General features: G+C 38.4%; 1 protein-coding gene across 7 annotated transcripts in view; it reads left to right on the plus strand.

Annotated features, from left to right (window-relative positions):
• The window catches only part of ARHGAP18 (Rho GTPase activating protein 18), a 99,748-nt gene that overhangs the window by 71,071 nt on the left and 6,394 nt on the right, over nt 1–22,283 (plus strand). For all 7 annotated transcript variants that reach the window (XM_064447312.1, XM_064447311.1, XM_064447310.1 and 4 more), the window contains exons 6-14: nt 403–568; nt 3,233–3,324; nt 5,862–5,939; nt 9,247–9,406; nt 11,972–12,054; nt 13,255–13,461; nt 14,269–14,415; nt 20,057–20,181; nt 21,390–21,451. In XM_064447312.1, the coding sequence (XP_064303382.1) occupies nt 403–568; nt 3,233–3,324; nt 5,862–5,939; nt 9,247–9,406; nt 11,972–12,054; nt 13,255–13,461; nt 14,269–14,415; nt 20,057–20,181; nt 21,390–21,451 (1,120 nt within the window). The remainder of the gene's footprint in view (nt 1–402; nt 569–3,232; nt 3,325–5,861; nt 5,940–9,246; nt 9,407–11,971; nt 12,055–13,254; nt 13,462–14,268; nt 14,416–20,056; nt 20,182–21,389; nt 21,452–22,283) is intronic.

Below are 22,283 nucleotides of genomic sequence, written 5' to 3' on the forward strand. Positions count from 1 at the left end.
GACAAGAGGCAATGGACTCAAGTGACTACAGGGGAAATTCTGTTTTGCAAAGAAAAAAAAAGTCCTCACAAGAGCATTAAGCACTGGAATGGGTGCCCACAGAGGTTATTTGGGGGTTTCAAAATTCAGTTGGACAACACAACAAGCAACCCAATCAGACTTCGAACTTAGCCTTGCTTTGAGCAGGCAGTTGAATTAGATGACCTTCAGAAGTCACTAGGAACCTAAATCCTCCTATGATTTTAAGATCATTGGCTTTTCAACCTATCTGGGGGATTCTCCTGTGATTTAGTCAGTAACAGCAGGCTTCATGATGAAGGGTTGTGCCCTGAAGGAAGCCTTTAGGCCAAGTAATTTGTTATGACTTGTATTATTCACTCTGCTGCAAATCTCTGGTTTCAGAATTTCAGGCTGCCGAAGGACAAAACAGGTACCACAAAGATTGGTGACCTGGCCCCTCAGGACATGAAGAAAGTCTACTCTTTAGCACTGATTGAATTAACTGCTCTCTATGACATACTTGGGACAGAATTCAAGCAGCAAAAAGCTGTAAAAATCAAAACCAAAGGTGAGTCAGAGTTTCATATTCAGAACCAAATGGGTCTGTTTTAATCTGATAAAACAAAGGAATCCAGTTCTTCATGATTTTCCAGCAGAATATATATAAATAGTAACACAGGTCCTGAGCAGCATTTAATATACGCCTTAACTCAAGGCATGATTTAAGCAACTTTGTGCACGTAGTCACCCCAGCTGTGAGACTGTGCTCTCTGTCTAAAGTTAAAACTCAGGTCAGTCACTGAGCAGGTAAACCAAGGAGTGAAGAAGGGGCACTGTCTTAGTAGTGTGCTGTGCAGGAAGAATTGCTTCATGGAAGTTTGTATGTGCTGATGTATTCCCTGGGAGGGCAGGGGTATGTGCTCTCTGTGGGTATTCTTTTCCTGCTTTCCTGTGCTATTTCTACCTGACTTTTTTTGCTTTCTTTGCCCTTTTCTGGAGATACTGGGAGCCTTTGTCACCTGCTTTCCTTTTCTGTCTGGTACAAACTCTTCTGTGTCATGTAGGCCTTGCCCATCCAATATTTGCTTAGGCCATAATGCAGGTTTTTTTGCGGAGTGGCATCATATTAAGTGGAAGATTTGGGCTGTTGCAGAGGATGTTGAGAGCTGCAACGTGTCATTTTGCTCTGCAAGTCGTTGGAGCATATGTATAATCATAGTGCTTTTCTTGGGAACGTAGGACACATGAAAACCAGTTTCAAGATGCTAGATGTTTTCAGTGCTTTGTTTGTTTTCTGTATTTCTGGCTTCTGCTAAATGCTTTACGAGAGCTTGAGATGTTTTCCCAGTTAATCACAAGCCTACTTTGGCCAAAACCCTCTTGTCAAGGTTCAGTGAATGTGAAGGTGCAATAGCTCACTTTAAATAATTGGAAGTAACAGAGAGGGTTGGGATATGCACAGCAAGGTACAATATTCTTCAGAATATGCTTTTCACTTCACGGTAGTAGAAAATAAATGTTTAAGTGCAAAAAGCATACACAAGAACATCTGTGAGACCTTGATCCCTTAAAAGCATTTTCTTCTTGCAGAAATGCTTGTGTTTTCGCTAATGGAGAGAAAAAACACTTTTTTCTCTTGTATTTTGGGTCTTAGTTTTAATTGATTCTTCTTACCAAATTTATTGTTAATTGAATTTCACTTATAGCATTATTACATGAATGACAGGCAGTCATAAAAAACACTGAATTGATTAAAACACCTGTTTTTCCCTAAGTTAAAAAAGATGGGCTAGAGTAATGGAAATTTTCAGGAAATAGACAATGATATGTCACCCTTTCTGCCAAACAAATCTGCTTGTGCAATGTAACGCATTCTGTCGCTTGTTGCTCTGCCTGACCCTCATCTCTTCACTCCTGAAGTGTTATTTGGCCTTGTGATTCATACAGTGGTGGATCTGTTGGCTGTCCGCCTTTGTGCTTGAGTATGTAAAGATGATGAAAACATAGTTTTTCTGTGGGATTTTGTGCTGTGCCCAGTCCTGCCTTTCTATTGACCTCCTGCAGTTTGTTTCTCCAGCTACATTTCAGTAGAAACTTATATTATTGACAAGATCTTCAGGATGATAAAACGATGGGGTATGGATATTGAGTGTATGTATGAGTCTCTACATATTTTATGGGTAGACTTTTTATGCTTGATAGAGATAAAAGAACTCGCTGATTTGGCACTGAAGCTGATGTTTCTTTGACGTATATCATGTTCCCTCAAGGGCTGACATCTTTTTAGTAATTACAGCTGTTCTGTGCTCAGTATTGGCACAGCATCATACCAAGCAGTTTATCGCTACATGTAGTGTTATATGCTGTTTCAGAAAAATTGCACATACAGCAATTATCAGTACTTCTGACAGAGAAGGTCTGTGTCAGCAAACTCAGGGTAAGTAGTTACTAGTATGGCTCTCTTTTAATGGTCACTAGTTTATATTCAACTGGGCCATAAACACATGGGAGTCCCGTTTACTTGAAGACTAGGGTTAGTTTTGCATCAGGGCTAGATTAACTGAGAATAGATTCCTTTTTTTGTTTTTTTTTAATTTGCATTGCCTTAGCGCTACTGTAAAGACCATTTTCTAGCCAAGACTTAACTGTACTTTTGCTTTTATTTAAAAAAACAAAAGGCAGAACACCTTTGATAAGATGGTGATCTTGCTGTCCTACTGGTGTTTTATAATGCAAAAGCACAAGGGTTGAAAAGATCTTCTTTGAAAACCCTCGTAGAGAAGTGTTCAGAGTAACCCTGGGTGATAATTTCATCTGTCTCATTTTAGTAGCCAAATTTCTGGATATTTCACTCATGCCATTTACATCTTAATTATAATAGAACTTGCATTGAGTGATGCATTGCATGGTCATCATCACACCCATTCTGCAAACCAGAACCGCGCAGATGATTCATTTATGCAGTTTGCTTCACTGTACTATATACAGAGAATGTTCATGGCAATCTGAAGTCAAAACAGAAAACTTCTGATATATGGTTGAAGGAAGAGATGAATGAATCCTTTTTGCCAGAATGCTTTGTGTAATAACTTGATGAAGACATTCAAACACTTTCAACAGAAGGTCAATATCTCTGAATAGGCTTCTTGCTTCAAAAACGTGGTTTATGCCATTATCATATGTATTGGAACAGATGTGGATAATATCTTTGTTTCTTTTTCTTATTCTTCAGACTCTGGCTTGTTTGGTGTCCCACTGTCAGTTTTACTGGAACAGGATCAGAAGAAGGTGCCAGGAACCAAGATACCACTGATTTTTCAAAAGGTAAATTACTTATTGATTCAGTAAATGGGATACTTTGCTTTGTATCAGGCATGTTTTGAGTTAAAGGAATTAAGTTCATTTTTTATTATGACTAGTCTCCATAATTTAGGCAAGTTTACTAATAAGCCTGTTAAAACTGACAAGCAGTGTAAGAATCCACTGCGGCCAAATTCCATTTCATAACAGTGGTGTACCTTTCATCATCAGTAGGCCTGCCGTTTATTTTTTCAGGGCAAATACTTGAAATTCCATATAAATTCTTAATCCCTGGGCCACAGGCTGAACCTACCTTTCTAGGAAGTGGTTTTTTTCCTTTCAGAAGTGATTTGGGCCATGAGGCAGGTAGCTAAGGAATGGGCGTCAGGGTGGATAACTGCCTCTGGTGGTGGCAGCTGCCCTTTTTTGAGATTTGTTGCTTTAGTGCATGGGGGAATGCTTTGGCCTTTATTATGTGGTAATGGGGAAGATAATAGGAAAGATGATGGAGACTCTGGATTTACAGCCCATGCATAGCAGGTTTCATTGCATGAGAAGGAAGAGACAACAGTATGTGGTCCTGTCTTACCACTGACAAAAACTCCATGCTGTGTCATTACCATTTCAGTAGGTTTGAGGACCTTCTTGTTATTTTTCAAGAAACAGAAATCTCAAAGTAGTTTTGCATCACTCTTTCAGAACTATTGCTGTGTCATTTCTGCCAGAAATTACTTCCTCAGAATCATAAAAATACATTTCTGGGAAAGATGCTGTCTAGAAAAAAAGAAATTAAATGACAAGAAGTGATTGATCACTGTGCTATCCTAGCAACATAGTCATCATAGTTCTTCAGGAGGAAGATTCTACATAAACTTTTCTACCTCATAGATGTGATTTGTTTTGCAAGTTGCAGACATCATTTGGAATGCATTTTTTAAATGAGAATATGAAAATAAAAAGTTTCCCATTTCTATTGCCTGTTCTCTACAGCACGTGCTTTCCAAGAATAGGGAATTTATATAAAGTGCAAGAAAGAACATTTTTATGCATACTGCTTTTTAAATGTACCTTGGTTATCACTGAAATGAAACAAACCAAGCTAATAGGAAAGCTGCTTAATGAAAAAAAACCCTTTTAATAAAAAATACACCTAGTTTTTATTTCAGTGAGGAATTACAATTCAAAATAATGACATAATTTAGCCTTAGGATTTTCTGACTGGAAAATCTGAGGGTAATACCAATCCATGTATCTCCACCAGAAGTTTCTGCTGATAGTATTTCAGGTCCCTGGCCTGCATAATGAAGCCATGCAAAGCAGCCCTGATAGAGCGGAAGGGGAAATTTCCCATAGGCAGGAGGCTGGCTGTGGCCAGCGGCCATCTCTTGCTGCCTGCCAAGGGGCCACTTGTGAGCGAGTGTGTGCAAAGGAGTTGTGGCCGCCGGCAGTGCTGCCAGACCTCGCCTCCCCATGGTGGGGATGGTGGCAAGTCACACAACATGGCCACAGTGTCTTTGTGCCCAACAGAGGAGAGTGGCAGCCACTGCTCTGGTGGAAGCTGGCTGCAGTGAGAGCTGGGTGTGGCCAGTTGGCACTTTTTCTTTCTTTTCCTTTTTTTCTTTTTTTTTTTTTTAAACCAAGGAAAATATACCAGGGTGACACCTTTAGTGTTGTTTCCTAACTTTGTGGCTTTTTCTGTCTGACCTTTTCTGTGGCATTTGTCAGTTACATAAATACAGTGGTAGGTAAACACCCTTTAATTTCTGTAACTGGAGAAAACACAACTGTGTTGCATAATTTTTCTTACTTAAGAGGTGGCACAGGAAGGTATGTAACAAAGGCACTGCCCTAGTTAAGCATTGTGAGAACCATTTGTGCTAAAATGATGTTATCAGCTTTTGACATTTAGAAATTTCTTTTGAATGATCTTAGATCCATACTTCGATGAATACTTCTAGACATATCTTTTAGAGAAACAGGATTTATTATATGTATCTTAAGTACTGTTACAGAATTTCTACCAATTTATCTAAGCCATGTGTAGGATTGTAACCTGTTGAGTTTGTTAGGAGAATGCCAGTATTTGCAAAACTGAGGCTTCTTTAAAGCCTAAAAGTACTTAGTTCCTCTCTGGTAAAGTCATAAAGAAGAGTATTTGTGAGAAGGTTAGTATTGTCTCTAATGTTACCTTAATTGTTTTGATTTGGAGACATTTTAACAAGGGTAGTAATTGGGATTTATTTTTGAGGCCAGAGTAATTTTGGAAAGAAACTGCTTCAGTCTTTGGAGGAGACTTGAAGGAGGTCTAGAAAATACAGTTTTCTTTTTTTAATAAAACAAACTCTTCTTTAATAGTATTCATTAAACAGGTAATAGCCATATTAAAGGTTTTGTTCTGCAACAACCGTAATCCATTTGTAAACTGTGTTTGTTGTCTGCTTGTTACATGTATGTATGCACAAATGCGCACGCGCGCACGCACGGCTCCAATATATCAGAACTATCTATCAGTAATTTTTAATTGACATCTTCATTCATGCAATTTTGTTTCTTTTTGACAGCTGATTGCCCAGATAGAAGAGGCAACTCTGGAAACAGAAGGACTTCTTAGGATACCAGGAGTTGCAACAAGAGTAAAGGTAAAATAGATTGTCAACAGCCCCCCAAACTTATCTGTGTTTGCTGATTTTATTATGTCATACAAATATATCTTAACACCAGGTTGTTACGAAAATCTTCAAAAACAGAAAGCAAAATCTCACTACAAAGAAAACTGAGTTATATTAGCCAGAAAGCTGATCGTTTCATACAGTGTAGTTTTGGGGAGAATACTGGGGTTTAAGTTTAAAGGGGAGTCAAGGTTATGTTTCAAATTCAGTTGTGCCAAAATCTCATTAATTCTTGGCATGAGCTTTCCAGCCTTTTGCTTTTTCCCTGAAACAGCTTAATCATCTGAACAGTTCATACACAGTCTTTCTACCCGGGAGGAAGCTTTTCTCTGGCATTGTGAGCCTATTTTAATAGCTAGACTTAGCCTGTGTTACAGGGCAAGGCATCCAGCATGCACTGAAGAACCTCTCACATTTATTTTTATGAACAGCAATATAACTACTCGGCTCACTAAGCGCAATCTTGTTAGGCACGTCTGTGCGCACCGACACTTCGCAGAGTGAGTGCCAATTACATGCAGACTCTTCCCCAGTATTTGCCTTAATGTGGGAAACTAAATACACAATATGATTCGTGCCAAGAGTCAATGTGTTAAAAAGACAGTCTCAACTGGCCTTAAATTCTAAATGGGAAGAACCATGTAAGTGGATTCAGCTGTCCGAAGACATCTGCCAGCCTCTGTTGTGTAGAACTTGGTCCAGCAACTGGTTCATTAGAAACCACTGAAATAAGGGAATATTATGGAAATTGGCTTTATTTCTTTACCACTAAATAAGATACCGGGTTTTTTACAAGTTTCCTCCATTCTTTATTTTTCACTTTTCATCGGTTCTGCGTACTGGAATGATTTTGGAGTAATTTTGTTTATTTGGTTATTCTTTGATTTTATCAGTTTAATATGATTTCCCAGGCAGAGGATCACTCACTATTTAACTTTCATTAATTTTTTGCCTATGTATTTGCAGGAACTGCTTCTTTGAATTAAGCAATTGTTTTGTTAGCAAAGATGTTAAGTTCCTGTACTTATTCAAATGGAAAACTTTGTAGAAACACAAAGAATTTATCATACTAAAGGACTGATGTTTTCTCTTAATTTTCTTAAACTTTCTTCTATAGAAAAATAAAATATTTTCCGTCCTATGTAGTTTTATAGAAGGGCACAGATAATCTCAAGAAAAAGTACTTTGCTATCTTATTCTATAGATTCTGGATGAGCTATTAAAAATTGTGTTGCATATCTGTAATACCCCATCATTAAATACATTTACTTTAAAATCTAAGCATTGGTCCATTAGGATGCATAGCTGACATTTCTACTCTTGCCTCTCAGGTACAGCAATTCATTTTATCAATTGTTTAATACTGCATTTGCCACAGTGATTTGGTCTGAATGTGGATGGATGAGCTGATGACACTCAGAGGGAGAATTGTCATCTTTTTTCCTAAAGCTTGCTTTTTATTGATGAGCAGGCCACACCCGGAGCACTGTGTACAGTTCTAGTCCCTGCTATACAAAAAGCATGTGGTCAGGCTGGAAGGGGTCCCGAGAAGGGCCACCAAGATGATCAAAGGACTGGGAAGCCTGCCATATGAGGATAGGCTGGGAGAGCTGGGTTTGTTCAGCCTTGAGAAAAGGAGGCTTAGGGGGCATCTCATCACCATGTACCAGTACTTAAGGGGCAGCTACAAAGAAGACGGAGACTCCCTTTTTACACGGAGTCACGTGGAGAGGACAAGGGGGAGTGGACACAAGTTGCTCTTGGGGAGATTCTGATTGGAAATGAGAGGAAAATTTTTCACAGTGAGGACAGTCACCCAATGGAATAACCTCCCCAGGGAAGTGGTTGACTTGGCCACGTTGGACACCTTCAAGATTCGTCTGGACAGGGTGCTGGGCCATCTTGTCTAGACTCTGCTCTTCCTAGAAAGGTTGGACTGGATGATCCCTGAGGTCCCTTCCAACCTGTGATTCTGTGACTTTAGACATCTGAGTTAGGATCTTGGCATCTTATAATCCCCTATGTAATCAGTGGAGACAGAAGATCTGTCTGGAGGACAGTTGGGAACATCCAACTTCTATGTCAACCTGAGTGTCCACATCTTCTTTGGAAACAGATCCATTTTCCATTTGGACAGATTTAAATTTAATGAGAACAATATCTTAAAAATGTGTCTAGTATCCTCTATCCAATGTGCCTTTCTTGCCCAGATAAATAATTAAGGCCATATTTTTCCATCGCACTTCATCTCACATAGTTTACAAAACAAGTCAGTGTCTCTGTTCTCATTTTCTGTCTGGAAGAACTGAGGCAAGAAGAAGGGAGGGACTTGTAAGAGGTGCCCTGGGGACACTGGCCCTATACTGAGGCCACTCTTCACTCTGCTGGACTGGGAAATAAATGAAGTGGGTGCAAGGCCGGGACCAATGCTTAATGGGAGACTAAGAAGGACTCAGTCTTCGCAGTGTGTTCCCATTTGTCCATCTCTGGAAGCCCAGTAATAGCACTGCCATGGGAGCAAGGCAGGTAAACGGTAACGTCAGCTGCCAACAGTGTCCCGCCCTTTCCCAAGCCCAGGTTTATGAGGTATCGCTTTTTTATATGAGACTTTCAGTACTGTTTATTCTGCTGCATGACCTCAAGTTTTGCAGTACAGTCTCCTTCGAAACAGGGCATGTTTGACATCCAGCGCTAGACAAAGCTGTATGTGCCCAGCTGCATGGAGTCCTCTGTAGACGGCAAGACATCCAGCTACCCAGTCACACAAATCTTTTCCCTGTTTCTTAAAAAGAGAACCAGCCTCACCTTAATGTGTGGTTTGATAGGCAACTGTGCATCAACATGCATGATTGCCATATTTGTTTATGAAAATGGTCGTGCATGCATTATAGCAACACCCTTTAGTGGTAGTTTCAGAATTGCTACATATATATCAGCCACATCGTAATATCTGGGGGAGGAGAAGTCATAACCCTTACGTGGATGAATATGATATCTGGTTCTTATAGTATATTCCATACAGTCCGAGACAGGCCCATGGGATTTCTTCCTATATGATTTGGCCATCTGCTGCCTATTACTGTGTGTTTGCTTTCAGTGCTTTTGATCCCCAAATTATCTTTTTGTAGCAAAAGATCAGCGGTAGCTGGAGTTAAGTGATATTTCACAAGTCCCTTTTTTTCCCCCTTTCAAAGTATGGAAAGTATTGCTGTGTGTATAATGCGTGACTTCCAGCAGCCAATTGTTATTGGTGCTCTCTGTATCGACTGCCTTTCAGAGTCTTTGCCAAGAACTGGAAGCAAAATTTTATGAAGGGACCTTCAACTGGGAAAATGTAAAGCAACATGATGCAGCAAGTCTTTTAAAACTCTTCATCCGTGAACTGCCTCAGCCACTCCTCACTGTAGAATATCTCAAAGCTTTCCAAGCTGTACAGAGTGAGTAGTGTCCTTTCTGTCTCGGTTGCAAAGAATTGATATCAGTGCAGAGAAGTGCCTCTTTGACATAGCAGTATTTTCGGTAATAGCATGTGAAACTGAAAAACAAATTGAATAACAACAATATGTCTTCTCCTGAGAAGAACTGGGCATGTTTTTGCTAATGCACAAATAACATTTTTCATCGAACATCTATTTTAACAATTTACACATCAAATGAAAGCACACTGCCACTTTCTGATGTTTCTGTTAGTTGTTAGGAGGTATAGATGGGTTATAAGGAAATTGTGTGTGATGGTATCAATTTATAAATATTTGCTTCAAAAAAGACCAACAGCAAAGATGTAACAGTTCTGCAGAAAATCTAACAAATGGTAATTTATACTGTTTGGGGTGTTTTGTCCATTTACAACAGGAAAGGTTAGAGCAGAATAGTCAGAACCACTGATCATCCCTAATCCCTTGAGATCAGCAAGTTCCTGTGAAAATGTCCTCCTTGCCAACTGGTCACCAAGACAGCAAACATACCAGCTGTAATTGAAAGAGAACAGCTTGGTGATAATGAATCAGGAGTGAGAACCCACGTACACTAAGTCCCCAGCTGACACAGGAGTGCAAGTTTCAAAAAAATCTATTCCCCTTGTCTTCAGGCAGAGCAATGGCTCATTTCTGAGGGACACTTTCAGAGAATTTCCATGGACAGGCAGACAGACAAATGTTCTTAAAAACTGTGGGCTGTGTCAGTCAGTCTCTGGGTTGTGAGCTGCCTTTCAAGGCCATTAAGCTGGTGGGAGTAGGGGGGTTGGTGCATAGGCTGCCACAGTGTTGTTGATTTTGCAGTATTAAGCGGCAGGTTAAAGCTGGCCAGAATGCTTTCAAATGATGCTGGCAGCAAAGAGCTCCTCAAGGTTGTTCCACTTACCAGATACTGACGGGAGCCAGGAGGGTTTCTGCTTGCTGCTCCTGAGCTGTCTGAAGGCTTTTGTGGTTTTACTTACCCAGAAGATACTCAGGTGCCAGGATCCAAAACACTTTCTACACTGAGCCAAAAGATTTGATGCAAAACAGACACAGTGCTTCATAGCCTCCCATTGTTTAAACTGTCTGCCCGTCTTGTTGCTTACATATAATAAAATTAGGTGTTACAGAAAAAGAGCCATCTTTGTGACAGTAGTCAGTGTTTTTCATAATACTGTGACTGAGTAGTGTGGTTAGAATTAAATATTTAAACAACTTAATTTGAACAATTTAATTTGTTAATTTAAGTAATTTAAACAACTAAAGGTCAATGATTATTTAGGTGAACAGACAGAAAATCTTGATTTAAGCAACTAATTTTAATTGTTTTGCAATTGTATTTTAGCTTACTTTCTTAGGAAAAGGTTGATTCTCATGGCTTTCTGAGCATTGTGACATGGTGTTTTGGAACTAAATTTAAGCATTACTTTTGAAGCATGTCTTTCTAGAGCAGGTAGACACACTGTTATCACTACTTGCATGTTTTAAGTGGCTATATAATCTGTCACTCATTCAGATCCTTAATTTTTATTATGGTAGAAAGTAGTCAGCAAGGTGGTTTTTTTTATTTCATCGATGAACTTTTTTTTGGTGGTATCTCCCAAACTGATTTGGATGAAATGTATTTGAAATAGCAGTTCAGTTGGAATCCCAGCAGGATGCACAGAAACAGCCCTGTTGAATTTTGAAATAGTGTGATAAAACTATGTCAAGTGCAGGTACCTCCTTCTTCACTTGTTTTATGTATGGACTGGTTCATGAGGAATCTGCTGAGGAAGCTTGCCAGCGCACGTCCCCTAAAGCATGACAGGAGGAAGTTTATCACAAGTGACAAACGTGGGAGAGATGGGGCTTTCTGCTGCTCAATGCTGCCAGAACGTAGGAGCTCTTCTAGGAGGTGAAAGAGTGTAGGAATGCATTCACCCTGTGTCTTGGGTGAATGATGCACCACTGAGCAATTGAGTAAAAGGCAGAACCAATGTCACTTTTCTTTAATTATAGCTTGCCACATTTGGTACAGCACTCACTGCTGTATGTATGTGTTAAGCTTCTCTGCTCTTGGCTTCATCCCCACTGGTTTGCCATTGCAGCTGCTGCTGCTTATGTTGCTGGAGACCTGCCCTATCCAGCAACACGTGGTATTCATTCTGCGTGGGTGACTTGGGAGACCATGCAACTGTTAAGGCAATCAAGAGAAACTGTGAAAGCAGTTTTGAATATACCCTTTCATATGTTGGGGCACAGGCTCAAAAAGGGAGGAACTGTTAGCTGACTATTTCTTCTTGTAACATTGCAAAATAAAGAATCACAAGGCATCTAGAAAATATTGCCAGAGGACTGCTGAGTCATACAGCAACTGAATCCTAAAAGAACATTTGGAAATGAGTATCAGAAAACAATAATCTGCCAGTCCTTTGTCATACTATGACAATTAGCGATGTGTATGCCATTCAGCATTTTGCAAGAGATTTCCACTTTGAAATCATGCTTTTTGAAGAGAACAAATGACAATTTTAAAATACTGAGGTTCATGTGCTTTGCTGGCAGATCTTCCAACGAAGAAACAGCAACTGCAAGCTTTGAATCTTTTGGTTCTCCTACTACCTGAAGCGAACAGAGACACTCTGAAGGTTAGAATTACTAATACTTTTTTCTGCACAAATATTTTGTCTGTTTCCATGAATCCGCTGTGGTGAATGCTGTTGTGTTTTAACATTCTTTTTTCCAGTTCAAAGTTAATGCTGAAACTAGTGATTCTTTTGTTTTTCATATTTCATAGAACTTCAGAAAAAAAAAAAACCCTTAGGACCCTAATTCGTCCCAAATGACTTTTAAGAATGTGACTTGAAATTTTTCCAGGAGATTGCAATAATGATCTCCCAGTGAGTGACCTTTTTTCTTAAGAGTTTCTTTTTTTTGCAGCAGCAGTCATTGTTTCCAATGCAAAAAATTAACAGTGTTAGAATACTATGGATGAGAGTTTGCTTTTCTGAAATGGGTTTAGCTCTTCATTTTTATTCCCCACTTGGTGCTGTTTGTTTGTACTCTCAATAAGCTAGAAATTTACACTGCCCGTTGGTATTCGCAGCACGTTACATGGGGTTTTCCAATTTGGGCTTGTCTTTTTGTAGCAAACCTATTCATCTTTTTCAGAATGTGCTTACTATTAAAATTGATACAATCAAAAATGAATTTGCAGGTTTTGTGTAGGATGCAGAGCATCATATGTTACAGGCAAAAAATCCTATTACGTCTTATTGTTTAAAGATTACTTTCTTTTTTAGTTTATTTTCTGTGTGGAAGCAGTCAGGAGGGCTCCTGAGTTGAGTTACAAATATCTGGAACTGAATTAGTTGAAGATTGCCAGTTTTTAACTGGCTGTCAGTCACAGTGCAGTGGTTTACTCACAAATTGCTTACCCTACACAACTAGTCGCTCCGTGTTTCCATAACCATGACAGCTGGCACTATTGTGTTCACTTTCAATTTAAGAAAAGCCAACAGTAATGTTTACAAAAGTATCTGTGGGATGCTACCTACCCACCTACGTAACGAGGGTTTTGGAAAATAACTTAATGTGCAGAGCTTCGAAATCACTTGGATACTTTTGAAAATGTTATCCACAAATATAACAGGAATTATTTACTTCATTACTTAAAGGAAGCAAAACTTGCATTACAGTCCAGTGAACAAATATATCCACGCTTCCTGTATTGATTGCTTTTCACGTGGTTTTATTAGGAATAAAGAGCTTTTTCCAAAAATATGTAACATCACGTTTCACTCTTTTCCATGTGCAGAGTTGACCTGTAAGTTCTGCTGTTATTTCAGGTACTGCTTGAATTCCTCCAAAGGGTAATTGATCATCGAGACAAAAATAAAATGACGTTAAAGAATGTTGCGATGGTGATGGCCCCAAACCTTTTCACGTTTCATGGGTTTGGCTCAAAGACTATTGAACAAAGCGAGTTTGTTATGGCAGCTGGAACAGCAAATGTCATGCGCTTTATGATTCAGTACCAAAAACTTCTCTGGACAGTAAGTGTATTCTTAGAGATGGAGGGGTGGGGGGTGGGAATCAAATTTTGCAGGCAAGGCATCTGAACAAAGAAGTAATGTGAACTTCCATGATTTAGAGAAGGATCAGCCCCATCCAGCTGGGTTCTTGCTCATGGGTAACTCTTACGGGAGTGAAACAGAATCATTACAGCTTATTGTAGAGTTAAGCTCTGATGGTCAGGGTTTTAATATTGTATGTACCATATGTGAACTCAAAAATAAGTCCTTGGGGGACCTTTGGCCTGTCAGTATGCATTGTTATGAGGAAGTTAGTCTTTTCTGCTTAGAGATATTAGCAAGAGACATGGTGTTCTAGCCCATTTGCCTGTTAGGCCAAACTTCGTATTATATAAAACATGTTTTGATAAAACATGAAGCTGTGCCACGGTCTCAAGCAAAGCTCTAACTTAGACAGACTGGAGAAGTTTGGGCTTTGTTATCCATCAGCAACTGTAAAAAATTTTGACCTTTGCGTGTGTGAGGAAAAGTTATTAACACCATTGCACAGACTAAGTGTTGAGTGAATTTTTGGCTGAGGAAAGTAAAAATACTGCATGATTCCACCTCTCTTCCCTTGAGAGCTTACTGCATGGATTACAGCACTGCAAATGGTGTGGTTTTCAAATTGTTTTACAGCTTTATATTATTTGAATCTTTAATTATTACTAGAGATTAATACTTTTTTTTTAGTTCTACCTGACAACCTGACAATTTACAAAGTTTTGATAAGTTAGTTACCTAAGGAAATTGTGTAGATATTCATGCTTACTATCTATATTCATCTAGATTCCTAAGTTTATTGTTAACCAAGTGAGAAAACAAAACACGGAAAGGCAGAAGAAGGAGAAAAAGGACAAAGCTATGAAGAAACTTCTGAAAAAGATGGCATATGACCGGGAAAAACATGAGAAGCAGGAGAAGACTCCTAATGATGTAAGGAAACATACATCTGAAATACTTTATTAATAAGCCTATCATCTGTAGTGAAAAAGTGGATAGAGGGGATATCTGCATTTATTTAACTGAGAATTTCAATAGATAGCAAGCTAATATGGGTTTCAGTTTATTACCAGCATGACACATTTAGAGGGTTGGGCTGTTTTCCCAGATTTTTCCAAATACTTCTATTCTGAAAAATGATATGCCACAGGTTGTTTCAATCTGAGCATCTGAAACAAAATATGTAAGGTCTGTATCTGTAGAGGGAGCAAGTGTTGTGACAACACTCAGTATTACGATACTCACATTTAGATGCATTGCTGATGAGTGGAAGTCACAGCAGACCATGTGTTTACTTAAAAAATAAATATGTAGATTTCACTATTTGATATTTAATAGTGTTTGGAAACAAGGGTAGCGTTTAATCCTCCTTCCTCCTACAGGAGCTCCCAAGCCACTGAACTCTTTGCCTCAATGAATCTTTAACTGTCCCTTGTGAAGCGGAGCATGCTAGAGCATGCACAACCTGCCCACCCCAAGAAACCCCAAAGGATAAAGCAAATGTAAAAAAGTTATAAACTGCTTCTTACGTAGCTATTGTCCAAGTGTCTACTCCCAATTTACCCCTGTGTATATAATCTACAGTCCATTATCTCTCCATTAGATAATTGACTTCTGCCAGACCCGTCAGTGATGTCAAGGCATAAGTTTCATTGTAATGCTCTCCACACATTCTTTACAAGGAAAAGAAAAAAAATCCTGTGGCATTATGGTGTTAGATTTTCCTGTACTTCAGAAATATTTTAACTGAACTGTTCCCACTAACACTGAAACTTCAGAAATATATCTCATGTACCTTGAAATTCCTTATTATTTACGATTTCAGTGAAGTTAGTAATTACAATTCTTTGAAGTTCATTAGCCTATATAGTATGGTATCTTAATTATAATGCATTTGAAATACATGATTCCGAAGTTCTTTTAAATACATGAACAGGTAACACCAAATATGTGTATCCTGATAACATAATGAATACGTATCAGATTTAGGTGGTATGAAAATACCACCTTGTGGGTTGAAGTCATTTTGACGATTCTGGTGAATTAGAGACATCTTGTGGTAGCTTGTAAAAATGCACTGGTCTGGTCTGCATTTTTCTTATCCATTATGCGTATGGCAAACGGTTACAAAAAAGGGTTGTAATGTTCTAGTAAAAGCATTTTTTAATCTACTAAGCCAAAAAAATAGAATATGACAAATGAATTTGCTATACTATCCCTCAAATCTGCCTGGTTTTGATCTTGCAAGTATGCCTTCTTTTTCTCTCAAGTGTGCAAATAGCTGGATCTTTTGGACAACTGCATCCAGTATCTGCTGGAGACTTATATTTCAGTGTTCCTACCTCATTTTGTATGCAATATTTGACACATCTCTCAACATCCAAAATTAATTCATTCCTCAGGCATCACTTTGCCTTATTTTCATATCTGACTATATGAAGGAATCTGCATGCAGAATGAGGAGTTATCTACAATTTTAAAATAAAGCTAATTAAACACTGACTTTTTTTTATGCTGTCTAATAATAAAAGAATTCTTTGAATACAATTCAGCTTAGTTGTGGTGAGAAGATGCTTAATGCTGCCATCCCCTGTTCAACATAGAAATAACAGCAAATACACTGAAATAGGCAAATGCTATTGCAACTTCAGGTATTGGATTTTTTTTTTTGTAATTCAGTGCTGTTGGTCTTTTAGAGTAAAATACTCCTTTTTAATCCACTGGGGAGTTAGGGCTGAAGTCTCATGTAATATATTCTTAGTCAAATGTAAACGTAAAGTCACTATTCAATAATTTTCTTTAAGCCCTATAATTCTGTGGGGATTTTCTTGAAAATTAAATGGTACCATTTTTCACAAATCCTTCATGCTTATTTGAAGCATTCAGTAATTTGGGTGCCTGAGAACATATTACTCTTAAAATCATATTCACAAATTGATAAGGCTTCATTGTGAATGACAATTTTATGCATTTTTTCCAAGTAAAAAAATTGTCTAATTCTTTAAGGAAGGTTTGTGGGGGTGGGGTGGATGGGTTTTTCCCCAGTTTTCAATTGTCTTAATTTGAAATTGAGGTGATTTTCCTGTGCAGTTCCTGAACAGCATCTCACTATTAGATGGCAAGTGAGGCACCCAGACTTGCGGTGAATCTCCACCCTCTTGAAAGCTAATTATCTTGTGTGCAGCTGAATAAAACTATGTGAAAGTTGCTATTTTCTACCACATGCTGTGGTGCCCCACATGGTTAAACGTAGATGGACAGAGCTTGAGTCTCTTCCATAGGCTCCAGAAATACTTCGGTATCCATATTCTTAATGGCAGTCAGCTCATTTGGATAAAATTTCATCTTATCTCTGATGAGGCCCCTGTATCAATTACATTTCCCCTTTTAAGACTGCGGTTAAGTAGCATTTGCTGCATATGGGCAAGATCTCTGTACAGCGCTGAGAATGGTTAATATTAGAGGGCTCATGAGGGTTAATCAAAAGTGGTTAATATCATAGGGCTCGTGAGTGTTAATTGCTTTTCAGAATACCTGTGCATACCTATGGTCTCCAAGTCAGTGTTAGGGATTAAGTCTTTATGTTGCTGTTGGGGTGCATAATGCTCTAACCAGGCAAAGAAAGGTGCCTTCAGGACTGGAAATTTCGCCTACCAGCATTAGCCAGATTTACACCATCCATCATTGTATACCTCTGTATGTTGCAATTGTTCCAAAAAAGGAGCAGTAGTATTAGCAGCACAATGCAATGCTACTGGGCTTATCAAATACAGGTTAGAATAACCACGGTATCCCATAGCCATTGTGTTTGCATAACCTGTTTGTATTTTCACAGTATAACGTCACTGACTCTTGCTGAATTTGTTATCCACTGCAGTGCCAGATTATTTACTAAAAAAAATTGCTACCTGCTAAGTAATTTCTCTTTATATAGTTTTACAGTTGTTTGTCCCAAACTATGTGCAAGACTGCAGTTCAAAGAGAACAACTGCATCCCATTTCTTTCAGAGTTTGTCTCCCATGTAGCAAGATCCTTTTGAATTCCAGTTTTGTTCATAATGCGCGTGCCCCCTTCCTGCTTGCTGTCATTCACACATTTAATAAGCATATATTATATTCTGTCATCTGAGTCATTAGTGAAAATACTGCGTAGTCACTTTGTTCCTCTCTTCATCTAGCCTGATGAATATTTAAGTGTGTCACACAAAATGGAGCAGGAGGAGAGTCTGGAAGAGACCCACCTCAGGTCCTATAGCCAAGCAGCTGTGGTTCTCTTGTGATACATAGATTCAAGTCCCTCTGAAAAGAAAGGGTTTGAAAGAAGATTAGTACCTCACAGGTGACTGCTATAGACTAGATATTGTAGGCCAGTGTTTTTTCCATCAACTAAGGAGGTATCTCTCTTCAGGTTTTTAAAGTGCTCAAGAACCTAACTCAGCCAGAGGTTTCAGTGTTGTAAACCTTGAGAGAACCTGTGAGGCAGGAGAAGGGACTCACAAACTAAATAGTATAGTTGACCCACCCTTTGGGCTATTGTCACTCACCTTATAGTTACTTGACTTATATGTTGTGATGTGGAGCCCTAGCTTGGATGTTCCAAGCTGTGCTGTGCAGAGAACAGGTCCTTCTGTGACTCTGCTCCTAGATGTTTTATGGCCATTTTTTCTTTCCCACCAGCTTGCACAGTGAATGGGCTCGGGGATGCTCAGTGTCTGTTCTCTGTAGTTGCGCACCATGAACATTGTGCAGCTGAGCATGAGTTCTGTAAATGCAGGTGGTGAAAGTGGCAAAATGCATTCATTAGCTGAGCTAATAATGATTCTGTCTGAACAAACAAAGTAATTATTCTGTTTGATCTGTGACCGTAATGTTACAGCTCTGTGGACGTTTCTTGTTCATACTCAAAGCAGGCAGGTTTTAAAATAATTTATCATATTTCTACTAATAGGAAAAAAAACCCAAACCCAACCTGTTATCCAGCTGAAGGCTGGAAAAACTCCCTTAAAATCAATGGAGACAAAATGATACAGAATTTCATATAAAAATGAAAACCAATTTAAATTTACCATGCTGAATTTGATGAAAGACCAATTAGGGACATCTGTAAATAATTTTTTCATCCTTAAGTGTCCTTTCCTTTTGCTGGGATTCCAAGAGTTTGGAAAGAAGCAAAAGATTTTTAAGCAGGCGTTACCTTCCTAGCAGATGGCTACAGCCACTATTTCCACAGGTGGAGGCCTTAAAGAACAGATTTGACAAATTTAGGGATAAATGTAGGGAGTTGCTCTTTGAGATCCATTGCAATCTTATGAATCTTTGATTCCATGATTACTACTAAGCAAATTCTTAATTTGGTGATTCTTAATGCTTTAGACATAAATAGTTACTATGTCTAGTATTTTTAAATCAATAAATAAAAAGACTGGATATGGAAGGATTGTTTAGTCAAAATTACTTACTGTAGTTCAGCACCTGTATAGTAATGAGCCTTTATTTTTCTCAGGAAGCTGTGCTTCCAATTCTGCTCACGTTTATACTTGTTCTATATTCGTTTAACTCTGGTGGTTGCAGAGAAGCTATTCTAGATTCACAGGTGCCCAGATTTGTTCATTGATTATGGAAGAAGAAATGTTCAGCCTTACAATTGCAGTAAATGGGGGGCGGGGGGTGGTGGAGAAAGAAGAGAATGAACTGTCATAATCAACCTTGACTACTGAGACTCTTACGTTTCTGTTCCTATCAAAGTGAGTACGTTTGGCTAAATGGTAATGTAATATGAGTAGAAAATTACCTCAAGATTTTCAGGAACAGAAATTAGGACCTTATTCACAAATAAATTATGCCTTTTGTAACTTCACATGTCAGTACTGCAAGCTGAACTGAAAAACTGTCCTTTGGAACCCTCCTTCTCTGCAACTAATATGATTGATATTCATCATCAAGGATTTTTGGGTTGAAATAAAATACAAATCCATTATGTAGTCAGACCTGCCAGTTGACTAGCTGAATATATTCTGGAGAATAAAAAATAGGGAGAAAAAGCTGCAGTAGTGAATATCTGTTTTAAAATGAAATGATATTTGAAAAGAAGAATCACTGAAAGTAGACTGACCCATGAATACTTTGTGATTTCTTTTTTTTGGCATGAAGCTCAGCTTAATTGAAACTGGAAAGGTTTCTTATGGAAGTTTTAGTGGGGGAGTGGCGCGGGGGGTTGCCTGCCTTTCATGCCTGCAGCGAGTCTTTTCCATATCAATCTCATATGCTTCTTATCATACCAAAGTGTGTTCTTAATATAGCAGTAATTGCTATTGTTACTCTTAACATCTTTGAAAAATAATTAAACACTACTGTTCTTTTGTTCTAAAGTTCTCCCTGCTGTTAAAAAGAGATTTGAACGTCTGATGTAATTTACTGAATTACTGTGTAGTTATCATTTTTCTGCAGCAAAGTGTAGTAGATAGTAGTTAAGTACAGAGCACTGCACTAAGTTACTTATTCCAAACTGTATTTTGAGAAGCTCATCAAAGCCAGCTGCTAGCAGCTTTGTTCCAACACCGTTATTGCTTTGCAGGCTGACGTTCCTCAGGGAGTGATACGGGTACAAGCGCCTCATCTTTCGAAAGTTTCCATGGCAATACAGCTGACAGAAGAACTGAAAGCCGGTGATATAGTAGCCAGGTTTCTCAGCCAGAAAAGGTACAAACACTTTTTTGTTTTGTTATAATTTTGGGAGAAGAGGCTTTTCATATATTATATCAAGAAAAAAGTTTTAAAATACTTTAAGTCCAGGTGAGTTCATAAACTTTTTGGCCAAATTTAGCCATTGGAATACCTGAGTGAGCAATTAACTTAATGCTCCTAACATCATGAGAATTCATGAAGCTTTCAGGAATACATGAGTGCCACTGGTAAAAAATTAACTGCTCTTTGATCTGATGGGTCAAGAACAGCTTTGTAACTTTCTGGGTACAAGACAGAAGGGAACTCCAAGAAAATAAGTCTAGGAAACAAAGTAATGAGGAAAAGAGAAAGAAAATATTTTGTAAAAAAATGCATTTATATATAGCAACAGTATAGGTATCATGCAAATGTCATGCATGTGCAGTGATTTAAAAGGAAAGCTATATTTGAGTCATCCATATCCATCTTTAAAGGGAGAATTTTTAATCAAGCTTTTACATCAATATTTATATGTATAGGCAAAGTAAGAAATCAGAATAGAATTGGCAAAAAAAGTATTTAGCACGCATGCATCATACGTAACTATTCATGCTAAAGCAATAATACGGTACACTAGTTGAGATTAAGAAGCTGCTTTTTCCTAAATGGTGTTTTTAGAGGTTTACACTTTTGACAGAAAGCTATTTTCTGGCTGTGCCTTAGCATATATTATTACAATTAAGCAGTGAGAATAATGGAATCCCTTTGTAATACAGGGGCTTTATTCTTCCACTGTCTGTTTTTTACTTCTTTTAGTTGCAGCAAAATTAAAAACAGCAAAAATGTGGTTTCTCCCACCCAACTGTAAGGCTTTTTCAGAAATATGAAGTATTTGAGGGGAATACTTATTTCTGCAGCAGCAGTGAAAGAAAAACCAGAGGGTAGATGTCAGGCTACTTGCTAATAACAATGGAATTCTTTTCTAAACGCCACAGTTTCTTCATATCTATCTTATATTATTTTTTCTGTAGTGTATTGCTCACTTGCAGGACTATTCATTTGCACTAGCATGCAAGGGTATTCTTGTTCACTTACTAAATCAGTAAATGGGTATAAACATGAAGGGTTGATGACAGGTACACGCTGCTGGTCTTAACTAACATAATTTCTCCCGGACACGTCTAAGTGGCTGATGTACAAGCTCTTTTGCAATATAGTTATTCATTGTGTTTTGTTCCTGACAGTGGAAGTGTCCAAACACTCAAGAAAGAAGAGGTCTTTCTGTATGAAATAGGAGGAAATATTGGTAAGAATGGCTTCTGAACAACTTCTTTTGCTGGAATAGGGTTCCTTGGGATTTTGTCCGTGGGTTGGGTATTGTGGTTGCATTTTTATTCATGTCCCTAGTTCTCACTGACACTAAGGCAGACAGCTGACCTTGGGGAGAAGGAAGCAGAGATGTTGGTGTGATCATCCTATTAGTAGTATTGTACTATCTCTCCCAGAGGAAGACAGCAACTCTAACAGATGTTCCTGATATGTATGTACAGTGGAGAAGCTCAGAAAGGTTGGATAGGAAGGTGCTTGAAGTTCATCTTATTCATGTCTTTGTATTGAGGCATAATAAGTGAACTTACAGTCCTTCATGCTCTGCATCTGAGCGTTGCTTGCAGGTTCCTTTGGGGGGAAAAAATGCTCAGCCAGAAAGATGACCTAGTAATAAAATTTCCCAATGGTTAGTCTTTCCTGCTCTGTTTCTTCCAGCCCTTCTTGATTAAAGCAAATAGCAGCATCAGCAAGGTTAACACCAAAGGATCATTTTGAACACAGTTCTGAAATTTTCTTCAATGAATGCAAAAGTATTTTTGCATTGGGAGTCAGCTTCTAATCACAGTATTTTTCATGTGCTCAGGGAAAAAAAAAAGAGAGAACTAGAAAATAGTATTTGATTGGACTTACATTTACTTTTTTCATATTAACTGTGACCTGCTAAACTTTATTTGAAGTTATAAAATTCCATCAATACCCAGTACTTCTGTATTCTGCAAGTTTAAATCCTGTATGTAAATTGCTACACCTAGCATTCTTCCTTTTCACCTAATCACTATTTTAAATCAGGTTTTTTGTGTGCATGTCTA

The sequence above is a fragment of the Phalacrocorax carbo genome, chromosome 3 (genome assembly GCF_963921805.1).
Source record: "Phalacrocorax carbo chromosome 3, bPhaCar2.1, whole genome shotgun sequence".
Lineage (NCBI taxonomy): Eukaryota > Metazoa > Chordata > Aves > Suliformes > Phalacrocoracidae > Phalacrocorax > Phalacrocorax carbo.